Consider the following 20791-nt stretch of genomic DNA (forward strand, 5'->3'; position numbering starts at 1 on the left):
GCTTCTCCTCCACCTTGTAGGATTTGATGCATATATACACTGCTGAATTTAATCTACAAACGCTCTCCCTCTAGAATGTAACTGGTTTGTTGTCAAAAGTGGAATGCTAGTTGCGCCACCCACTGATAAATGTATCTATGGCAACCAGTAGTACTAACACCTACTGGTGACTTCATGGTACAGCGACTGGCGGGTTACAGAGATAACATCACTGTGTGTGTGTGAACGTAGCTTTTATTCTGCGAGTGTGGCAGTACCACCTCTCACTACTATAGACTCCTTAGCCTCATTTTAAACTCATTTAAACTTTCATCTGTGAGGTTTCTATTTCACTGTGTCCTTGACATGAGGTGCCACAATAAGGTACAAAGTAAAAAAAAAAAGGAAAGGAAAAAAATCCAACTTCAATTAATGCCTCTGAACTGAGATGCTGCCATGAGTGAGATGATCTACTGTAATTACAAGCAGGACAGAAGGAATAGAACAGAGGTAGATAGGTGTGTCAAAGAGACCGAAGCACCATAAAAACTAGAAATAGACATGTTCGTTCATTCTGTATGACTGGATTAATAATTTAAAGTATTGACATCACCTCACACCCAAACCCTTCCTGTATATATAGAGAAAACCATTTTGGACACTTGTACATGGAGTGTGTGCATTTTCAACTAGATGTTAAAAACAACCACAGCTGACACAACACAAATTTATTTAATTGAATGTTAATTGGATATCTTTTTTTTTTTTATCAATAAGGTATACTATTTTCATATATTTGTAATATATATATATATATATATATATATATATATATATATATATATATATATATATAATGTATTTATTTATATACAGAAATAAAACAACATATTTTCCGACCTAGACTGAAGAATATCAGCAAAGGGAAATGTAAACCATGTTCCATCCGACTTCTTGAAAAACGTCCCTCGACCATCGTCTCTCCCGGTCTGACACTTAACATATTTGCATAGGCAAAATGAGATTAGCCCTTAAACAGTGTGTTTTCCTGAATCTTTATCTAATTATGCTGAGTGAAAAAAATAAAAATCAACAAATAATAGCTACTCTTTGTCAAACCTCAGTATACATGTGCACGTCATTTACAGTGTTAGGCTTCAAGTAGATCAAAAGAAACAAACTGAACTAAATATGAACAACAACAAAAATGCAACATGAGAGGTAGAGGAAACCCAATGATATTCTTCCGAGACATGTCAGTCACTACAAGGCTCCTCTGATCACACATGATCTAAGAGTCCATTTCGCATGTTTTTTTTTTTTTTGTTTGCTTGTTTGTTTGTTTTTTAAAAAAAAAAAAAAAAAAAAAGAAGAAGAAGAAAAAGAAGGAGCCTTTCAGCAAAAAATGCAGAAAGAGAGCTTCAAACAATGCCGTGTTTTGCGACCATCAGTCAATAGCTGGCTGCTCCCTGAGACAGCCTTCAAGCAAAAACTCTGTCTCTTATGGCAGGATAAAATCAAGCCAAAGCATAAAAATTTTATGTGCTAATTAATCCATGACATCACACATCAATTCCTCAGATGTGAACACTAGCTGAAACATTTTAGTATATCCAATATTACTCAATATCTGAGATGCTATTACATAAGAATGAATCCTTAATTTTTTAAATGAAGTAAAATGAAACATTTACATGACTGATTGTTTTCGTCTACTATGTTTTACGGCATAACCATACAAATTCATTATTCCAGTGAATCTTAAAAAAAAAACCGTCATGGATTAATTGATCAACTTTTCTTTTTTTCTTTTGGCTTGAACACCAAAAAATAAACATCTTCAGCACACTGCTTTCAGCTTTTAAATAGTTTTTATGTGACATATCCAAAAAAACAAAAAAAAACAAACAAAAAAACATCCAGCCAACTCTGTGCCCTGCTGACTCGTCGTTCACAAACTGCATGGCACACTGTTTAAATGTAAACGCAGTTCAAGTCCATGACTTCCCAATGCTTCAGCATTAATACAAAAATTGAATAGAAATAGGTGTGTATTAAATGTAAAATAACCATTAAAAGAGGCTGCATGCGTTATAAACTGGTAATATATGATGTATGCCAACGATGGCACACGTCGTTTTGACTGAAGAGAAGGGTTTATAATGGCACGATGATTGTGGGCTTGTACTGCTTTTATTAAAATACTCACCACAGACTTTCACTGATATCTAAAAGTCCAAAGCATTTCTACTATCCTAAGATGACTCAACACTGTCGCGGATTCCCACTACATATCTCTCAGCCCCTCCAATACTAGCTATATATTAACGCACAAGTTATATTGAGTAAATTTCCCTTATTTTCTTTTGAGTCAGCAAGTTCACATTTTGAATGATGAGTGACAAACAAACGCACTCCAATTTAATTCAAGTCCAAATCATTGAAACGCATGCAAGGTTTTTTTTTAAATTATTATTATTTTTTAAGTAAGACGTGTAAAGGCTTGCTGGCTGACCTAGTTCTCTTTTCGCATTGGCTGATGCTGATGTGTGAACCCACTAATGCTTTAACAGTGATTTTAAAAATGGCATCAGTGCAATGCTGGCTGAGTGACAAAGGTCTTCAGTGAATTATTGTACAGCTAGAGATTGGCACTTTAAGCGCTTTTCCAAGCACCAAAAAAAGTAAGAAAGAAAATTCAAAACAAAAACAGCCTCACTCATTAGCAAACCTTTTCATCAAAGTGCCATCTTCAAACTCAAAGAGTTTTGAACAAGGATATATTTTACTCTCGTTAAAAGCTAAGAGACGAGAACGTGGTGATACCAAGCAGGCATTTACATACTGTTTTGTCATGCACTGGCTGCTGCAACCGGAAATAAATTGGCATCGAGTTGATAGCGCAAGATTCAAGTCTGAATCGAAGAAAACTGAGCTGAAATACTGTCATTTTCAGGGACATAAAATTCGAACCATATAGAAACGCTTTCAAGAACGCTTAGCGCAATTTCATCCGTAGTGGTTATTCGGATTGTGTATTCTGACACGTTCAGTGCACAAACACATAAATGCATGCTAACAGGATGTGCACTGCTCCTGGTGGCCTCTTTAAAACACTATTACCACAAAGCGGCCCCACAGTCAAAATGCTCCTTGAGCGTCATACAGACAAGTCCATGAAGCCTACATATATAATCATCTAACCATCAATACACATCAGTCCACAAAAAAACCTTTTATATTAAATCCAGAAGCATGTTACTTAACATCACCTCTGAGAAAATGTGTCATTGTGCAGTGCCTGAACAAAGACATAAGTCATTATTTCAAATACAGTGAAGCCTTTAAAAACAAGGCAGTGTTCAAAACCTTAAGACTTGGTTTAAAAAAAAACAACAAAAAAAGGCATTTCAATGTAAATGACAATTCTAATTCTCTCACGTACCTCTGAGATGTTGCTGATTTATTTTCAAGCGAAACTCTTAATCCAGCAATGCTTACAACGAGTGGCATACAGTACCTGTGCTTCTCTCAGGGACGGGTGGACTGGGAGGGCCTGGGAGGACGTGCACAATTAACTGTGGTTGTTGGTCAGCATCAGCAGCTTCTGTGCCCTTAATCGATATAGAGACATTGTGTTTTTTTGCAGAGGAAAGTCATGTTCATGGTTTGTTTAGCTGCCCAACCACAACACTAGCCCTTACATATCCCAGTGAAAATGTTGTTAAGACGGACGAGAAATCGGGCAGACGGATGACAGTGGTAATGCTTCCAACAGAAAAACTACATTTTCCCTTCGCTTACCAGAGCTTTAAAGGCTCGCTCGTCATGACAGCATGAGAAGTACATTTCTTATTCGAAAACCGCCGCAGTCCTGCAAAGAGTTAAACGTCAAAGCTATAACCAATTCCAAAATCTTGAATCATGCAAAGTCAGGCGTTACCTGTTGTAACAACTCTTATCCAATCATATAAATGATCATTATTCAGCTGTCCTCAAACACGAGGCAAGTGAAAGGGGAGAGAGAGAGAGAGAGAGAGAGAGAGAGAGAGAGAGAGAGAGAGAGAGAGAGAGATGGGTAAAGAACAGGAAGTAGGGCTCGGATGGTTTTCCTTACACAATTCTTTTTGTCACAGTTGGCTGAGCAGCTCATATTGGCACTTAAACAGGAAGTGAACTTTGGGCTCACTACTGGACGGTAAGAATTGCTTAACTACTCGCTCTATGTATAGGAAACCTCACACTTTTCCGTAGTGGCACCTTAGGATGTTTTTTTTGTCTCGAGTTTTTGACTGGAACCTTAGGTGTCTAAGCAGGCTCTCTTTCGTTCCAGGAGGTCCCTGTAAACAGATGAGTTGAGGAAACGTGGGAATGAGTCTCTGTGCATGAGCGTGTAGATCTGGAGCTGTGCCTCCTCATACATCAGGCTGCTGGGCTCTGCCAGGCTCTGGTTGATGCCCTCCCTCACCCGGGAATCCAAACTGACCTACAAAACACAACATGTCTAGATCACTTACATATATACTAACAAAAGAGTATAAAATGGATTGTTTCTGATTGGCTGAGTCATGTTTAAAGCCGCTGTAAAATTGTATATGTTGTTGTATATGCACACCTGCGACCACATCACAATAACTACATTCTGTATTAATGTGCAAGGTTTTAATACCAGTAATCCTAATCATCTTGTCATTTTGTCAGGTCCACACAATCCGCACACTCCAATTCGCAGAACATACTATACTCTACTATACTACATATGCTATACTCCCTCTTCCACATACATCAGCTCACAGACGGCCATGATTGGCTAGTGTCACTGTGACTGATGTTAACTATATACTTGTCTAACGTTAGCTAAGTCAAATATACACAGATTGATGTACACTAACAAACTCAAACCATTCTCCATTTACCTTGACAGAAAGTGAGACCACGGCATCAGTGCCTCATTCACGTGGAGAAATCGAGACGAGAGATTACTAATGTGAGATGGGGGAAGGGGGTGGGGCTTCCAGGGTGTCAGTTAATATTAGAGAGTTCAATACACCTTCGCAGCTGTCAGTCATTCTAGATTCACATGTTGATTGGCTAATTTGATGTTTTTATTGGGGAAAAATTAGACTGTACTTTTTGTGTATTTCTGCGTGAGTAGCAGCATATTCCGATGTTAAAATGCATAGCTTCTACACCAAATGCCTCTGTCTATATAATAATTTTTAGTCACTATGTCCTATTTAAAATTTCACCTACTGAAAAATTGTGGGGAGGGGGGACTTTCAGAAACAATGTTAAAGAACACCATTGCATGAAATATAAAAACTAAATACATATATAAAAAAATACAGTATATAGTGTGAATAATAAAAGCCGCTGTAGGTGTTCAAACACAATACAACAACCTACACTAGTCATTGCTGATATGTTCAAACATCTTTGGGCCATTTTTAATCACCTAGAGATGAAAAAAATAATTTGTCCAGGTTGCATCTTTGGGATGGTTTCTGGCAACCCTAAAATTGCTGTGGCTTGATCATTAGTCAATCTGCTGAACTGTGACTTTGCACTACAACCCTCGATGTTTCAGTATAAGAGTGTATTCAGTGCATCAACATGCTAAAATGCAGTATTGAGGAATCACTAGTTAAAATTGAAAAAGTCAGAAAACTTGAGTTGTTGCCAGAGCTGCATTTCAGACAGCTGTTTCTCATCCGAATGACTTGGAAACAGAATATAACAATCACACCAATTAGAGGCTTTGTTTACACCTACACCTTTTGCAGTAAGGTATAATGAATGTGTCAGGAAATTAAATGATGTGCTATTAGAGCTTCTATCCAAGTGATGGTGTTTATATACATGCAGCTTTTATAGACACATCAGCAATGACAAGCTCAATCCAAGTCGGAATAACAAAATACAAGTATTGATACTGACTTTACAAGTATTGAAAAGTATTGATATACTACCTCTTTTGGTGACAGGATAGATACGTAATCTTCATAAATGATCCTTGCTTTCTCATCGATAGCTGTTGGGTTGGCTTCCTTCTTTAATTCCTCACAGGCTATCCAGAACATCAGGTTCTCCTCACTGTATTCCGACCTGAGGAACTGCCTAAAAATGTCTCTGCCCTCTGAGGAGCGCATCATGAGCTCGAAGCTTCGTGCCCAGGCTACAACTTCATCCAGTGTGGGATGCCTTCACCATGGGAGGAAAGCAACACAGGCAATAAGGCTTTAATAAGCAATATAACATGGATCATTTTTGGAAAAACTGCAGGGATAGAAATAGAACTATATTAAGCTTTAATGGATGAGGACCTTTGAGAAGTGTTATATAAAAGAAGCATAATTTAATGCCTAAGGCAAACGCGTGTTTAAATGAAAATATGAATAATATTAACAACTATTTACAATAAGGAGGATGATTTTTGTTTTTTATGTATTTATTTTGTTGCAAATATACTATGGGATCACCTTGCATCCACCCCTCATATAGACCCCTGATCCATGTTGACTTGAGTGGAGGATTAAAAATAAAGTTACTGATTACTTACTGTTCTTCTGTCGCTTCTATGCTGTCCATTTTTGTACAGGTTTGCCGCTCGGGATGTTCCATATTCTCTTCATTCCTAAAGGGTAAGAACAAATGGGGCTGAGTAAAAGCACTGAGTTCTGTGAAGAAAACCAATCTATCGTAACCCAGTACGAAAAGGGCACACATTATTTTCAAGTAATGAAATTTACTTTCATTTCAGATTTGAAAACATCTGTATCCTCTGACTGACTGGTATCACACATATGCACCATTTTCATACAGGCATATGCTACATCACACATCCTGGAAATTCCCGGTCTGTACCATGCATGCATGCATAAATACTTGACATATTCATGTGTTTCTTGTAGTGCTAGATTAGCATTTTACGCTGCTTGTGTAGAATAAAAATTAGTGGTTTTATCTTTACCAGTGATCTTGTACACGGGATGTGCTTTATAGGAAAATAATCTACAAAAGGGTGATGTGATGCAGCTTGACACAAAGCACAGTTACCAAGAGTTTCTTATAACAGCATTTCCCAAAATATTTTATGTACCTTACACCTCAGAAATCTGTCCATGGTTACAATTTTCAGTTTTTTAATGGGATGACAAGTTGTTTGTTATTTCTTAGTTACATTTGATATTGTGGAGATGAGTTTGTTCCTGTTATCATTCACAATATAGCAGCTATAAACCACTGTTCCCTCACCTCATCTTTTTTCCTTTCTCTTCAAGTTAATAAGACAAAACAAAAACAAACAAATAACCCTGCAGTTTGTCAAGGTACTGAGAAGCTGGACGTGCTCTGTCCTTTCCCGTGGAGGAAAACTTACCGTCTGTTACAAAGCAATGACACTGAAGACTCCTTGCCATACATGTTAAATAAAACTTATAATCAACAGTTACACATTTTTCTTTGTTAAATAAAAGTACATTTGTTTATCCATTTATTATAAGATTTAGAGTATTTCTTTATATTATAATATTTATCATCCACAATACAAACAGGTCCCTGTGAATGAGTTGTTACTATAGAAACGATATTAACGTAATTAAACATAACGTAATTAATATAAACCTGTGATTTGTTTTGCAGCCCAAACAGTCAGACTGCTGTTATAGAAAACTGATCAACACATTCAGCAGTGATGTTATATAGTTACATTTAATTCACAAGAATAATAAAAATAATCGATGCAATTTTACAAAAAAAAAAAAAGGCTAATTAAAAATCCAGCTCTTGGTTTTTGGAATGTGTATTCTGAATGTTAGTTATGGCCACGATTTTTTTTTTTTGTGATAAAGATAATTTGATGATTCAATAATTATTTGATTCACATGGGGGAATTTGAAATCATAGCCTAAAACTTTTCCTAGTAATCTGTGGTCAGACATGTGGGTACCACATTTCCCAAGAAATTGAGGTTAATTAAGCTATACTACATTGTTTCTTTTTAGCATGATGTTACAGGCCCAGGGATATACTGAAAAGCTGGAAAGAAATCCTACAGATGTATCTAACAACAGCAGAGTTCAAAAATGATTTTAGTTCCACTTAATCCACTTAAATTAATGGACTATTTAGCTACACTAGGGTGAATAACATAGAAGGCAAAGCAGTCGTTCCTTTCATCACACAGGTAAGGCTTGGCTACACAAAGATCCATTCATCTAACGAAGGTGGCTTGATTTCAACATTTGAATGAATGCGCTGAAGACACAGGAACAGGAACTCTGGATACGTTGCTAATGGCCCTAAGAGCAGCAGGACTAATGATGGGTTTTTCAGAGTGGATTTCCCTTTATGGCAAAGTCTCTTCAAAAGAATTTTAACTAGAAACTCCAAAGTGTAAACAATTCCCAAATGATCAGTATGAAGAAGATTATAAAACCCCCCAACAACTTTCTCTCTCTCAACTAACTGATCTGATAATTCCCAAAGCCATTCAAGACTTTCTATTTTGGGTTAATAGACAAGAGAGGCTGCCTTTTGCTTCTCAAAGTCTCTATTGTGTAAGTATAATTGGGCCTGCTAGCCAGAGGGGTCCGCACATGCTGAGAGCACTCTAAATATATAAAGTGTTCCACACAGCTGTTTTGCATGTGATGTGGAGACAGAAATACACAGCTGATAAATACAGAGCATAACAGGGTATGGTTGTGGAAACCTGACCTTGTAACCACAGGTTTGCACCGCCCACCTACACTTCTCAATGTTTTCTTTATTTCTTGTGTCATTTGTGTTCACATGAGTGCAGGAACTAAAATGCACAGAAAAGAAGCTAGAATTAACCCTATACTGTATAAAAATAGAAAAGTAGTTAAAATACCAAATAAATAAATAAATAAGTAAATAAGATATTTAACCCGTGTGCATCAATTTAAAAAAAAGTTACACATAGGTCCATAGAGGACACAAATGTCCATGTTAAGAACTGTTTTTTCCACTTTCACTGACATCGATTTTTTTTTTTTTTTTAACCAGCATCAGTTCTAATAATAATTACCAAACATTCATTCATTTTCACAACTGTAACCCTTTAAATCCTGGTTCGTTTACATAATGCCACAGATGTTTTTTTTTTTAGTGAAAAAAAGAAAAATACTCATTATTTTCCACATACTAAATGCTAAGCAGATTTTTTTTTCTTTATTTATTACAGTCTTTGATATGTCAATGATTAACAACATCATATATTTATGCAGTGTAACATTTTTAAATTTTTTATAAATTACCAAATGTCCATGCCAAAAAAATGTCAGAGAAATATTATATATGCATATGTTTTTCCACTTTCACTGACAAGCATGTACAGAAAAAATTTGAATATGGTGGAAAAGTTTTTTTTTTTTTTTTTCTGTATGTTCATTTTTCTCTCACAGATTCTCTATGGGGTTCAGGTCAGGCGAGTTAGCTGGCCAATCAAGCACAGTAATATGGTCAGCAAACCAGTTAGCAAACCAAGGTCAGCAAACCAGTTACTAGTAGTTTTGGTAGTTGGGAAGGTGCCAAGTCCTGCTGGTAAAGGAAATCAGCATGGAAGCATGAAGTGCTCTAAAATCTCCTGGTAGACGCTGCATTGATTCTCGACTTGAGAAAACACAGTGGACCAACACCAGCAGATGACATGGCACCCCAAATCATCACTGACTGTGGAAATTTCACACTTCAAGCAACTTGGATTCTGTGTCTCTCCTCTCTTCCTCCAGTCTCTGGGACCTTGATTTCCAAATGAAATGCAAAATTTACTTTCATCTGAAAATGGATTGTGCTTGTGTACTGAACCAGACTGAGAGATTAAAGGCTCAGAAAACCTTTGCAGGCGTTTTGAGTTAATTAGCTGATCAGAGATCTTCTCAGGTCGACATTTCTGTACTATAAATTCTTTATTCTAATATTTTGAAATACTGGATTTTTGATTTCCATGAGCTGTAAGCCAAAATCATCAAGATTAAAACAAAAAAGGCTTGAAATATTTCACTTTGTGTAATAAATCTAGACTATATTAAAGTTCCACTTTTTGAATTAAATTACAGGAAAAAAAACCTAACTTTTCCACGATATTTCAAATTTTCCGCATAGGCTAAACCTGAGAAAAATGGTACACATTTCAGAAAATTCTTTAAAAAAATAAATGTTTTGAAACAAAATAAAAGCCTATTAACACAGAATGCATGATTTAATGCTTAAACGTCATGGAGATTAAATATTGCAGTTTGAATGGTTTTCAACGGGGACATTTTTGTCCTTAAGGTCCTGAGTGTAACTATTTTGTGTATCTACATTAAAACAGATTTATGAAAATAAATGAAGGTGAAATATTAAAATTCCAATAAAAATACACACCTTTTGCAAAATTTACGCTGTTTGCATTAACACAGACAAGATGCTAAAAAAAACAAAGATGAAAACGACAACAATGTATATAAGGATGCACAAGGGTTAAAAAAAAAAAAATGTAAATAGAAAATTCAATCCATTTTCTGTATTGCTTATCCTACATAGGGTCACGAGGAGTCTAGAGCCCATCCCAGGGAACTCTGGGCATGAGGCAGGAGACACCCGGGGGACGGGCTAATTGCGCCCAATCTGGACATTTTCACTTAGGGGTGTACTCACTTTTGTTGCCAGCGGTTTAGACATTAATGTCTGTGTGTTGAGTTATTTTGAGGGGACAGCAAATTTACACTGTTACACAAGCTGTACACTCACTACTTTACATTGTAGCAAAGTGTCATTTCTTCAGTGTTGTCACATGAAAAGATATAATCAAATATTTACAAAAATGTGAGGGGTGTACTCACTTTAGTGAGATACTGTATATGAGAACCCTGAATAAAGAATTAATAAGCTGCTAATATTTCTAAATATCTATGTATATGCACACTTGTTAACTATTAATTAATGTTTAAATCTGGGATGCATTAATACAGATAATCATATCAGATACCGGTCCAGTTGTTGTTTTATGTAGCACCATGGCCCTGGAGGAGGAGGGACCTTGTTTCCCTTCACTGTGTACTGTACCTAATAAACAACAGGCACAGAAGCCTAAGTGCACAAACACACGTGTGGCCAATATTTTAACCCGGGGGGAATGTAAACAGATCTGAAATAAATGTTCTGTAACAATCCTGATTAATATAAGTAGATTACTTATTTCTGCATCAGTATAAGAATTGGTATTTACCAAAAAACAAACAAACCCAAAAACAATTTCTAGTACTCGATTTAGGGGGATGGGATAAAAATAATAAATAAAAAAAATGGTATTGATGCATGCCAGTTGGAATACTGTATGTCATGCCCTGTACTGAAATTATATCCAGGATCTGATAAAGAGTTGGTAATGGTAATGGCTAAAATACCAGTAGATGCTGCAAACAGCTACAATAGCCACAATGCACATAGCAACTAATAGTTTTATCCAACATTTGTTCCTGTAATACAACATGACCTACCAGAGGCATTTGCAGCAGCCGCACCAGCACAGACAGCAGGTGTTCGGTCTCGGGTGCCCGGGGGCCTGAGGGGGTCCTTCAATGTGGGCCTGCTGCTGTTTCCTCATCTCAACTCCGCTCACGTTCTGCGGCTAAACAAACATCAGGACAACCTTCGGTTAAAGTGAGCAAAAAGTGAGCAAAATTTTACATTAATTAAGAAAAGACTTAACTGAGATCAAATATTGTAAAAACAAATAAATAGATTTTAATAATGTGAGTTTAGTATTACAAATGTTCGACATTCAATTTTTACAGAACCTCAGAATTCGAAAGTCATAGTCACTGGCAAGTTAATGTGTGCTCCAGGAAAAGGCATGGTTTGCAAATTTCTGAATGTCTGAACACTTATTATTCAAGTAATTTCGAATCAAGTCATCGGGCTTTGACTCTTTGTGAATACAGCGAAGACCAAGAAAAGTTTCAAAAGGTTATACGTTTTAATGTGATTTCAAGTTTTCTTTACAAAAACTCTACAAAACAATTCCTACTTCATATTTTCTACTTCAACAATGCAGTAACATGTTCAAAGTTTATTCATCTAACACTCTGGTTTGTTCAGGTTACCTGGCAGAACCACATAAGTTTCAGCTCCATGATGCTGCTTTATCGGATCCCTTTATTTTTATTCAACAGGATGGCATGCATGATACAAATCAAATTAACCTGAAAAGAGTAACACATCATGGAAATTGCTGAAATCCTATTGGCCACTGGGGCTTCAAAGGGAGGAACAGTGGAAATCTAAATATGCTTTGTTTAACACTTGTGCATCCTTATGGACATTTTTAAAAATCATTTTGTCTGTGTTAATGCAAACAGCATACATTTTGCAAAAGGTGTGTATTTTTATTGGAATTTTAATATTTCACCCTCATATGCTTTCATAAATCTATTTTAAACTAGATACACATTAGGGATGTCACGAGAACCGATACTTCAGTACCAAGTTGGTACAAACATTCTTAAAATGTGACGGCAGTTGTTTTTCTGCAGTAGCGTTTGTAACCAAAGTACCGTTTGTAATGAAAGTACCGTTGTTGCGATTCTTCCGGACCTGATGGGGGCAGCAAATACGCGCAAGTGTTTTAGTCGGTCCACAAGTGGGGAAGAAGAAGAACGCCTACAAGCACACGGGAAAAACTACAGAAGATTAGCTTAGCTTAACAAGTTTAGCTCCGCCCCGACTCGTTGAGAGGAAAAGAGAGGAAATCTAGTATCGGTTTCCGGTGTGCAACCGATGCTATCGTTCATTTCAAACAAAGCGAGGAAACACCTAGAATTTGGCGAAGCACCTGAAAGACGGGTCCTATGTTATATTTGTTTGAGGCAGCTGGCATTGTGGCTGTGAAACCAACTAACGTTATGCACCATGTAATGTTAGCGATAGCCTGTTATTTGTTAATGACGCTAACAGATTGCCGTGTTATACACTACCTCCGAATGGGCCACCATGCATCGCCATTCAGCCCGTGTCCTGTCAGGTAAATGTAGCCTAACGTCACTAATAATTATTCAAGTGTTCATGCTTTTAATAAATCTTTTGGTCTGCCACCATATCAGTGAATTTAAACTAATGCTTGCAATCAGAGTATAAAGGTGTGTATGTGCGCGCACGCGTCTATGTGCATGCATGTGTGCGCGTTTTGGAGTGCACCTCCACTCATTGTCAGATAGTGTTTGATAACTAAAATACCCCCCCCCCCATTATATTATATTATATTATATTATATTATATTATATTCACACACATACATATACACACACACACACACTGTATAATCATATATTGTATATCATATTATTTATATATATATATATATATAAAAATTAAAATATCGATATTGTAATAAATTATTACCTGATACACTTTTCTTCTTCGTTTTTGTAGGCATTAAAGAAAAGTTTTTTTGTTTATTTCACTACTGTTTTGCAGACATTTTGTTAAATGATATATTGTGATATGATATTTTTGTCATATTGCTCAGCCTTTCTGAATAGTACCACTCATTTGAGAAACACATCAACGCCTTAACAAACCCATTAGACATTAAAGCTTTCCTGCTCGTATAACTTTGCAGTTCTGCATGCAAATCGGAAGCTCAGAAGAAAACTTCATGACCTTCATGACTTACATATTTTATTTTATGATTTGTTGTCAATTCATCTGTATACAACATTTTTAATGTCACTCCCCCACTTGACACACACTTTCATGTTTGTTTACTGATTCATTCGGCTTTCTATGAAGAAATGATGCAGTCGAAGGAATTGAGGGTTAGGGGTTTTAATCAAAGACTCAGTATTGACTTTGTGGCAGTGATGGGATTTGAACTCAACCTTTCAATCACCAGACTACTGAGATACCTCTGTCAGTGTACAGAGTTCTTTCGATGGTTAATAAACAATTTTACTTGAAACCTTGTGTGAAAGAGAAACCGTTTGTTGCATGATCTTTCACAGAAATTTGAACTGTCTTATCAAAGAGAAAATCCAAGGAATCTTTAAGGACAATTCATACCATATACACACACGGCCTCATGACCTCGTTCAACTTGGTGTGAATTCAAGGTTAAATGATCTACATTTACCTTTTTATGTATAATATATATATATATATATATATATATATATACAATATATATATATATATATATATATATATATATATATATATATATATATATATATACAATATATATATATATATATATATATATATATATATATATATATATAAATATATAAATAACAAGCATCTTCTTTTGCTTGTCATTCTGTTAAATGAGTAATTAAACTTTTTTAGAAAAGTTTAAGTTAAAAGAAAAAAGAAAAAAAGCTCAACAAAAACTTAATGTGTGAGAGAACCACTGAGAATGTGTCTTCTGTACAAAGATTTTCAGTTCAAATAAATACAAGTACGCATTGTATAGTATTGTTTGTCAATAATTACTGCAATAACATTAATAACAACAATAAGAAGAATACAGTGCAGTAGAATACAACATAATGTAAAATGGTATGATAGTCTTACCCGCAAATCCATAACGTTGTCTTCAAGCCTGACAATACAGTGCATTTCTCACAGTGATCCAAGAGCAGCAATCAAAGGTCAGCTAAACGAGCACCTTTTTGTTGTGCATTACAACTTTTGTTCATGTCATTAAAAGTGTACATGCAAAGCATGACCAGCACCAGTTAGGCAGTGGAAAACATGCATATTGATGCAAAACATGGTGAGGAACTCCTTTGTTTATGCCTGTTGTACTCATCAACTACTTTGGGAAACATGCAAAAGAGTAAGCTCTCAGTGGGTGAGAGAAAACAATAATAAATGGTTGAGAAGACATCTGTGGTGTGTTTCTAACCTGTACTTTCAGTCTGTCATTTTCAGTTTTTCCCCGCATCCATGTGGTCTAAGAATTTACCACTAGCTTATAAAATAACCAATGGACAAAGAGCCTCTGTGTACTTTTCTAAACCACGGTTCAAAATGTTGGGTGTGGCTAACTGAATTAGCACCATGTGTGTTGGGTTAGCATACATCGCCATGATTTGGGAATCATTTCAAATCCAAGTGGGTCATTTTTTTTTTTTGACAACTTAATAAAGCAGAGTGCATGGATTGTGCAACTTCATGAGTATCTCTACACTCAGTTCCAAAGTGAAACTGCCATACATCCAGATATCGATATGGAACACAGGTCAACTGGATTCGTCCCTGGTATCCAGTAACGGGAAGTGGATTTTATGGCATATTTATGATGTGAATAACCTAATTTGTTTACAGACTGTCGAGGATCTAAACATGCTGCAAAGTAAACAAAGGTAGCAAACAGTGTTATTTGTATCAGGTTTACAGTCTGTATGTCAGTATGCTCATCATTGCACCATTATTTCCAATTAACAATTTAGTCAGGGACACAATCCATGGTACAATCAAACCCCCATACAGGCAAACACAGAAAGGTAAAAACCTTATGAAAGACAGACCTGTATTCAGTTGACATCAGTCTTGCATTCAATCATCTTCAGTAAGCACTTTACCCTAAACCAGGAGTCCCATACACTCATTTGCACATAGTGGTCATTTTTCCGAAGCCAGTTTACTTATCACCAGAGAACATGCAAAACTCTGTACAGACCATGACCAGAGCTCAGGAACCCTGGAGCTATGAGGCACCAACACTACCTGCCACACTACCTTGATGTCAGTTCTGTCTAACTGAAATGAAACATAATGGATACACTACACCCATATATAGAAGTGTTTTCATAAGGTGTTGTGCCACCACTAGCCACCAGAACCACTTAAATGTGCCTTAACACACATTCTACAAATTTCTGGAAGTGTACTCCAGGAATGATCCCCACTGGATGATGGTGGTGGAGAGCGCTGTCTAACATGTCAGTCTTCCATAGGTGTTCAATTGGGTTAAGATCTGGTGAGCATGACGGCTCATAGCACATGATTTATACAATTTTCAGCCTCATCAAACCATTCAGTGATTCTTTGTGCCCTGTGGATGGGGACAGAGTCATCCTGGAAGAGACACCCCATCAGCATACACATTTTTTATCATAAAGATTTGTTAAAGATTTGAAAGTGAAAGATTTACAGTGAAGCTTCCCTCTAAGGGGACACGAAGATAATGGTAATGGTAAATGGCACACTTATATAGCACTTTTATCCAAAGCGCTTTACACACTGTGTCTCATTCACCCATTCACACACACACACACACCAATGGTAGCATAGCTGCCATGCAAGGCGCCAGCTTACCATCGGGAGCAACTTGGGGTTCAGTGTCTTGCCCAAGGACACTTCGACATGTGGAGTCACCCAGGCCGGGAATCGAACCGCAAACCCTACGATTAGTGGACAACCCGCTCTACCAACTGAGCCACAGCCGCCCCAGATGCAAACTATGCCACCAAAATGCCTACATGTCACACGTCTGCACAAAAGTTACTTATTAATTTTTTATTATATTGATGTCTGTCTGAATGATATAGGATGTTTCCCCATAGTAAATTCTCTGGTGCTCAAGTTCCTATTGTAGTAGTAGTAGTAGTAGTAGTAGTAGTAGTAGTAGTAGTAGTAGTAGTAGTATTATTATTATTATTATTATTATTATTATTATTATTATTCCTGTACATGCCTAATGGAAGTCTAAGGCACATCACACAACCATTCACTCATGTCTTAAAACATCCAGCATGTTGATTTGGAATGGTACAAATAAATAGTTGTACCTATTTTTTGGGTGTGCCCCTTAAACCCTTTAGTGCCACAAACTGGCCAAGGTTGGACATACAGTTCTAAATATAACTGCAAACATTTCTCAGATAATCAACAATCCAACTGACTAGAAGTCAAATCATTATGATTTTATCAAAGACCACCATCTTGAACCATAACCTTTCAGTCTTTTCTGATATTGTAGAAAAAGAAGTACTAACGGCAGTGACCACTAACAGGGAAGACAACAAACTTGAATCTCATTATCTAAATAACTATATCTCAATAGTTATTTAATGTACTGACAGTAAACTTGGTGTACTGACACTATACTTTGGTGATCTGATTAAAATATAATCAAAATTGTTTAGGCAATTGAAACCATTTGACATAAAAAGCATGATTCTTTGTTCATACCATTTCTTTGGTAATCCTAGTGCAAGAAACACTGTCATACACTCTATGGCCAAATGACCATCATACCCATATGTGGGAGTTGAACATCCCATTCCAAAACCATGGGCATTCTTAATACGGAGTTGCCCCCTTTGGCCCCATAGATTCTGGTCCACTATATACAGAACCATCTACAATTTTTTACATTTGTCACTACTAGTGACAATTTTCTCAAATCATTAACAAATTTTATATTCAGATGTTGCCTGATATACGTAACCAATAGGACGTTTAATATGTAATACCTTTATATATACCAGTGACAATGGTGATGATGCCAAACAGGACACAAGACCATGAACTTAGTAATGTGGACTTTGGTGTTCTTTGTTCACTGGAGGGTTGCTATTGGAAACAATAACTGAGGTCATATTTTGGCAAAGCTTTTGTGTACCGACACCACATTTGCTGTATTTGTTTGTCACATGCTGGGACTAAGCAACAATGTTCATGTTCTTTGGCAACTGCAGCTTCAGCTATATTTGTGCTTGTTTCCAGGAAGTCTGAAGAACATCTTTATAACTGCATAGTCAAACAGCTTTGTATGTGATTTTGTACCTTTATCCTGTTTTCCCCAACAGTCCCCATGGAAGTGTTCTGTGCACTTTACTGTACACACATTCCAGAGCAGTAAGTGATAGAGAGCACAGCGATGGCTGACTGCACAGTGTTAGCGCCCTTGAGACAGATGTTACAACACACACCCCATGTGAAGCAGAACAAGTCCATCTCACATTCATTTATTAACAATAAACTGCATCAATACTTTGACAAAATGCTTAAAATAGATTAGTATCTATTAGTATCTGGTATTCGGTTTGTTTTTTGTAGCTGCAATAATTAGGAAGCTTCTAAGATACCCGTCCTAATAAAAAGAGAGGTTTAGATGTATTTCAAACCCAGGAATGAGTGTGTTTGTTCTAATGAGTATCTGTTTAAATAGCAATGTACTAACCAATAGAGTCGAGTTATGCACATGTAGTCAGGAGTTAACACTGACACTGCACACATCTGTATTCAGACTTGCACACTACTCATACTGACGTTTGGGAGTTACAAATAAGGAGCGGAGAGTTTTTCTTTTATTTGATAAGCTGCAGAATAATGAGGGTTGAAGCCATATTGTTAAAATAACACCAAACGTACAATGGTTCATGTGATAATTACTACCAGGCCTATTCATGCAACAATATATGGGCAATATATGTATACTAGATTTTTATTTAAATCCATCTTCTCATTCTTGTACCATCATATTAGCCTTGTTTCATTTAAAAGTTGTCTCTTGTTTTTGTTACATCTTATTCCATTTTTGGGGGGCTAAAATGCAAGTGTTTAGTGTAAGAAAATGCAATCAAAAACCCATCTTGGATGCTTCTACTTACAAAATATGGCAAGTTTAGTGCCTACACATAGGTAATTTTAATAATGTGAATGAGCAGCAGACAAAAAAAAAAAAAAAAAAAAAAAAAAAAAAAAAGACAATTTTTTCCACAATAAATGTTCTATTTGAGATTGTTGACATTCTACAAATAACTTTTCTTTATTTAAAAATTCTATTAAAGATTTTAAGCCATTATGAAGGGAAAACACAGCCTTCTTAACTCCTACAGCCCGTGCCTTATCAGCCTCCAAGCAGCGCCAAGATAAACAAGCAGCACTTCGCTGAGGACTGAGCTCATAGTAAAGAAAGGTGGAAATATCACTTCTGGGATATGGAGTTAGTACGGGTTTGAAAAGTCACACGTGTTGCAGTCGACTTACCGTGCACACATGTTGCATTCGACACTGCCACTTAAGTGGTAATCCACCAGTTGGAATTATGTCATTTTTCACCTTTGATGGACCCAGTGATAAAAATGGACGCCTCCATGTTTGTCTTTTATTAACAACAACCTAGCTTAACTGTGATGAGTGATCTAAAGCAAGCAGTGCTGGTGTGGTTACTGCTGATTCTCAGAGCAGCCATGTTAAGTTGATGTCACCCTTTAAACGGGGAAGAAACTCAAGTTGAGAAGACTACTCCAAGTTGACGTGAAGGAATTTCAAGTTTGGCTTTCACTGGTTGGAGGTTGGGAATTACAAGTTGCAACCGTGAGTCAAACGCAGCATTAGCTGAAATATTTTCTAGCTCAATACGACTAGAAGCGCCACCAGGGGAATGTAATTACTGATGCGGTGGCATTTCATATCACAAAGGACACGATGACAATTTACTCTGTCGAGAAATAAGGGTTCATTAAGTTGTGCAAATACAGTATCAGCACCATGTACAGCAAATAGGGCAAACAATGGTTCTTTTAAATATCCTTTATATAAGTATCCTTCATTTATAAGAAACTTTGTCTGCACTGTTTGCTACAGAATGCACTGTTACTATTTTTGACCTTCTACACAATTCCATGCTAAAAAAACAAAACAATAAACTTAGTTTGAAATAAATTTGATAATTTTCCATTTACTATGTATATCTAATTTTATATATATATATATATATATATATATATATATATATATATATATATATATATATATATATATATATGCATGTGCACAGTATCTCACAAGTCATTAACATCCACCAGCTCCATGATGTCATCATGGAGGAGTGGTAGAGGACTCCATGCCCAAGAGGGTTAAGGCAGTGCTGGAAAATAATGGTGGCCAGGCAAAATATTGACACTTTGGGCCCGATTTGGACATTTTCACTTAGGGGTGTACTCGCTTTTGTTGCCAGTGGTTTAGACATTAATGGCTGTGTGTTGAGTTATTTTGAGGAGACAGCAAATTTACACTGTTACACAAGCTGTACACTCACTACTTTACATTGTAGCAAAGTGCCATTTCTTCAGTGCTGTCACATGAAAAGATATAATCAAATATTTACAAAAATGTGAGGGGTGTACTCACTTTTGTGAGATACTGTATGTCACTGACTTAAGTCATCGTCTCTGATTGAGGCTCCAAAAGAGGCAGACGTGCTGTATGCTGGCCTTTTCCTAACAAAATGATTTCTTTATCAGTCTTCAGTAACTGCTTTATCCTGGTTGTTGGATGCACACCACAGCTACATGGGAGGCAGAACAGAAATACGCTCTGGATCACAAAAAACATAACAAAAGACACATGTACACATTCACACTAGAGCAACCAGTCCACCTCGTGGCATGTGTTTGGAAAATGAGAAGAAACCTGTATGAGTAGGAGAGTACCAATAGGAAACGTGATCTTCTCCTAAAAATTTTATATCCAGATATGAGTCACAACTATTTCAGTTAATAACAATGTTTAGGAAAAAAATGAAATCTTACACGTTCTTTGTTCGTGTTTATTTAATGTATTGTGATCAACTTGTCACACTATTTATGTACTCCTGTGCACAGAGCCAAATATTGACTTTTATGCTGTACTGTGATCCCAGAGGCACTTTCATTGTGTATATGTGTATATAAATTTAATGACAATAAAAACCTAGGTGACTTTCCATACAAGAAATGTGCCTTACACTTAGTAACAGATATTCTCATACACAAACCATTCCACTCAAACCCAGCAGGATTAAACCCTG

The 20791-nt window shown here is 36.5% G+C and overlaps 1 protein-coding gene across 3 annotated transcripts in view; it reads right to left on the reverse strand.

The window, feature by feature from the left end:
* Positions 1-1313: 1313 nt before the first annotated feature.
* rgs17 (regulator of G protein signaling 17) overlaps positions 1314-20791 on the reverse strand; it is a 30556-nt gene continuing 11078 nt past the window's right edge. For 2 of the 3 annotated variants that reach the window (XM_017462923.3, XM_017462917.3), the window contains 4 exons: positions 11487-11617; positions 6539-6613; positions 5949-6180; positions 1314-4465 (listed from right to left, as the gene is read on the reverse strand). In XM_017462923.3, coding sequence (XP_017318412.2) covers positions 4280-4465; positions 5949-6180; positions 6539-6613; positions 11487-11593 — 600 coding nt within the window. In that variant the 5' untranslated portion in view covers positions 11594-11617 and the 3' untranslated portion in view covers positions 1314-4279. Of the gene's footprint in view, positions 4466-5948; positions 6181-6538; positions 6614-11486; positions 11618-14559; positions 14656-20791 lie in introns of those variants that run through there. The other variant, XM_017462913.3, reaches the window with a different exon arrangement.

Source organism: Ictalurus punctatus, chromosome 3 (assembly GCF_001660625.3).
Source record: "Ictalurus punctatus breed USDA103 chromosome 3, Coco_2.0, whole genome shotgun sequence".
In the NCBI taxonomy this organism is placed as follows: domain Eukaryota; kingdom Metazoa; phylum Chordata; class Actinopteri; order Siluriformes; family Ictaluridae; genus Ictalurus; species Ictalurus punctatus.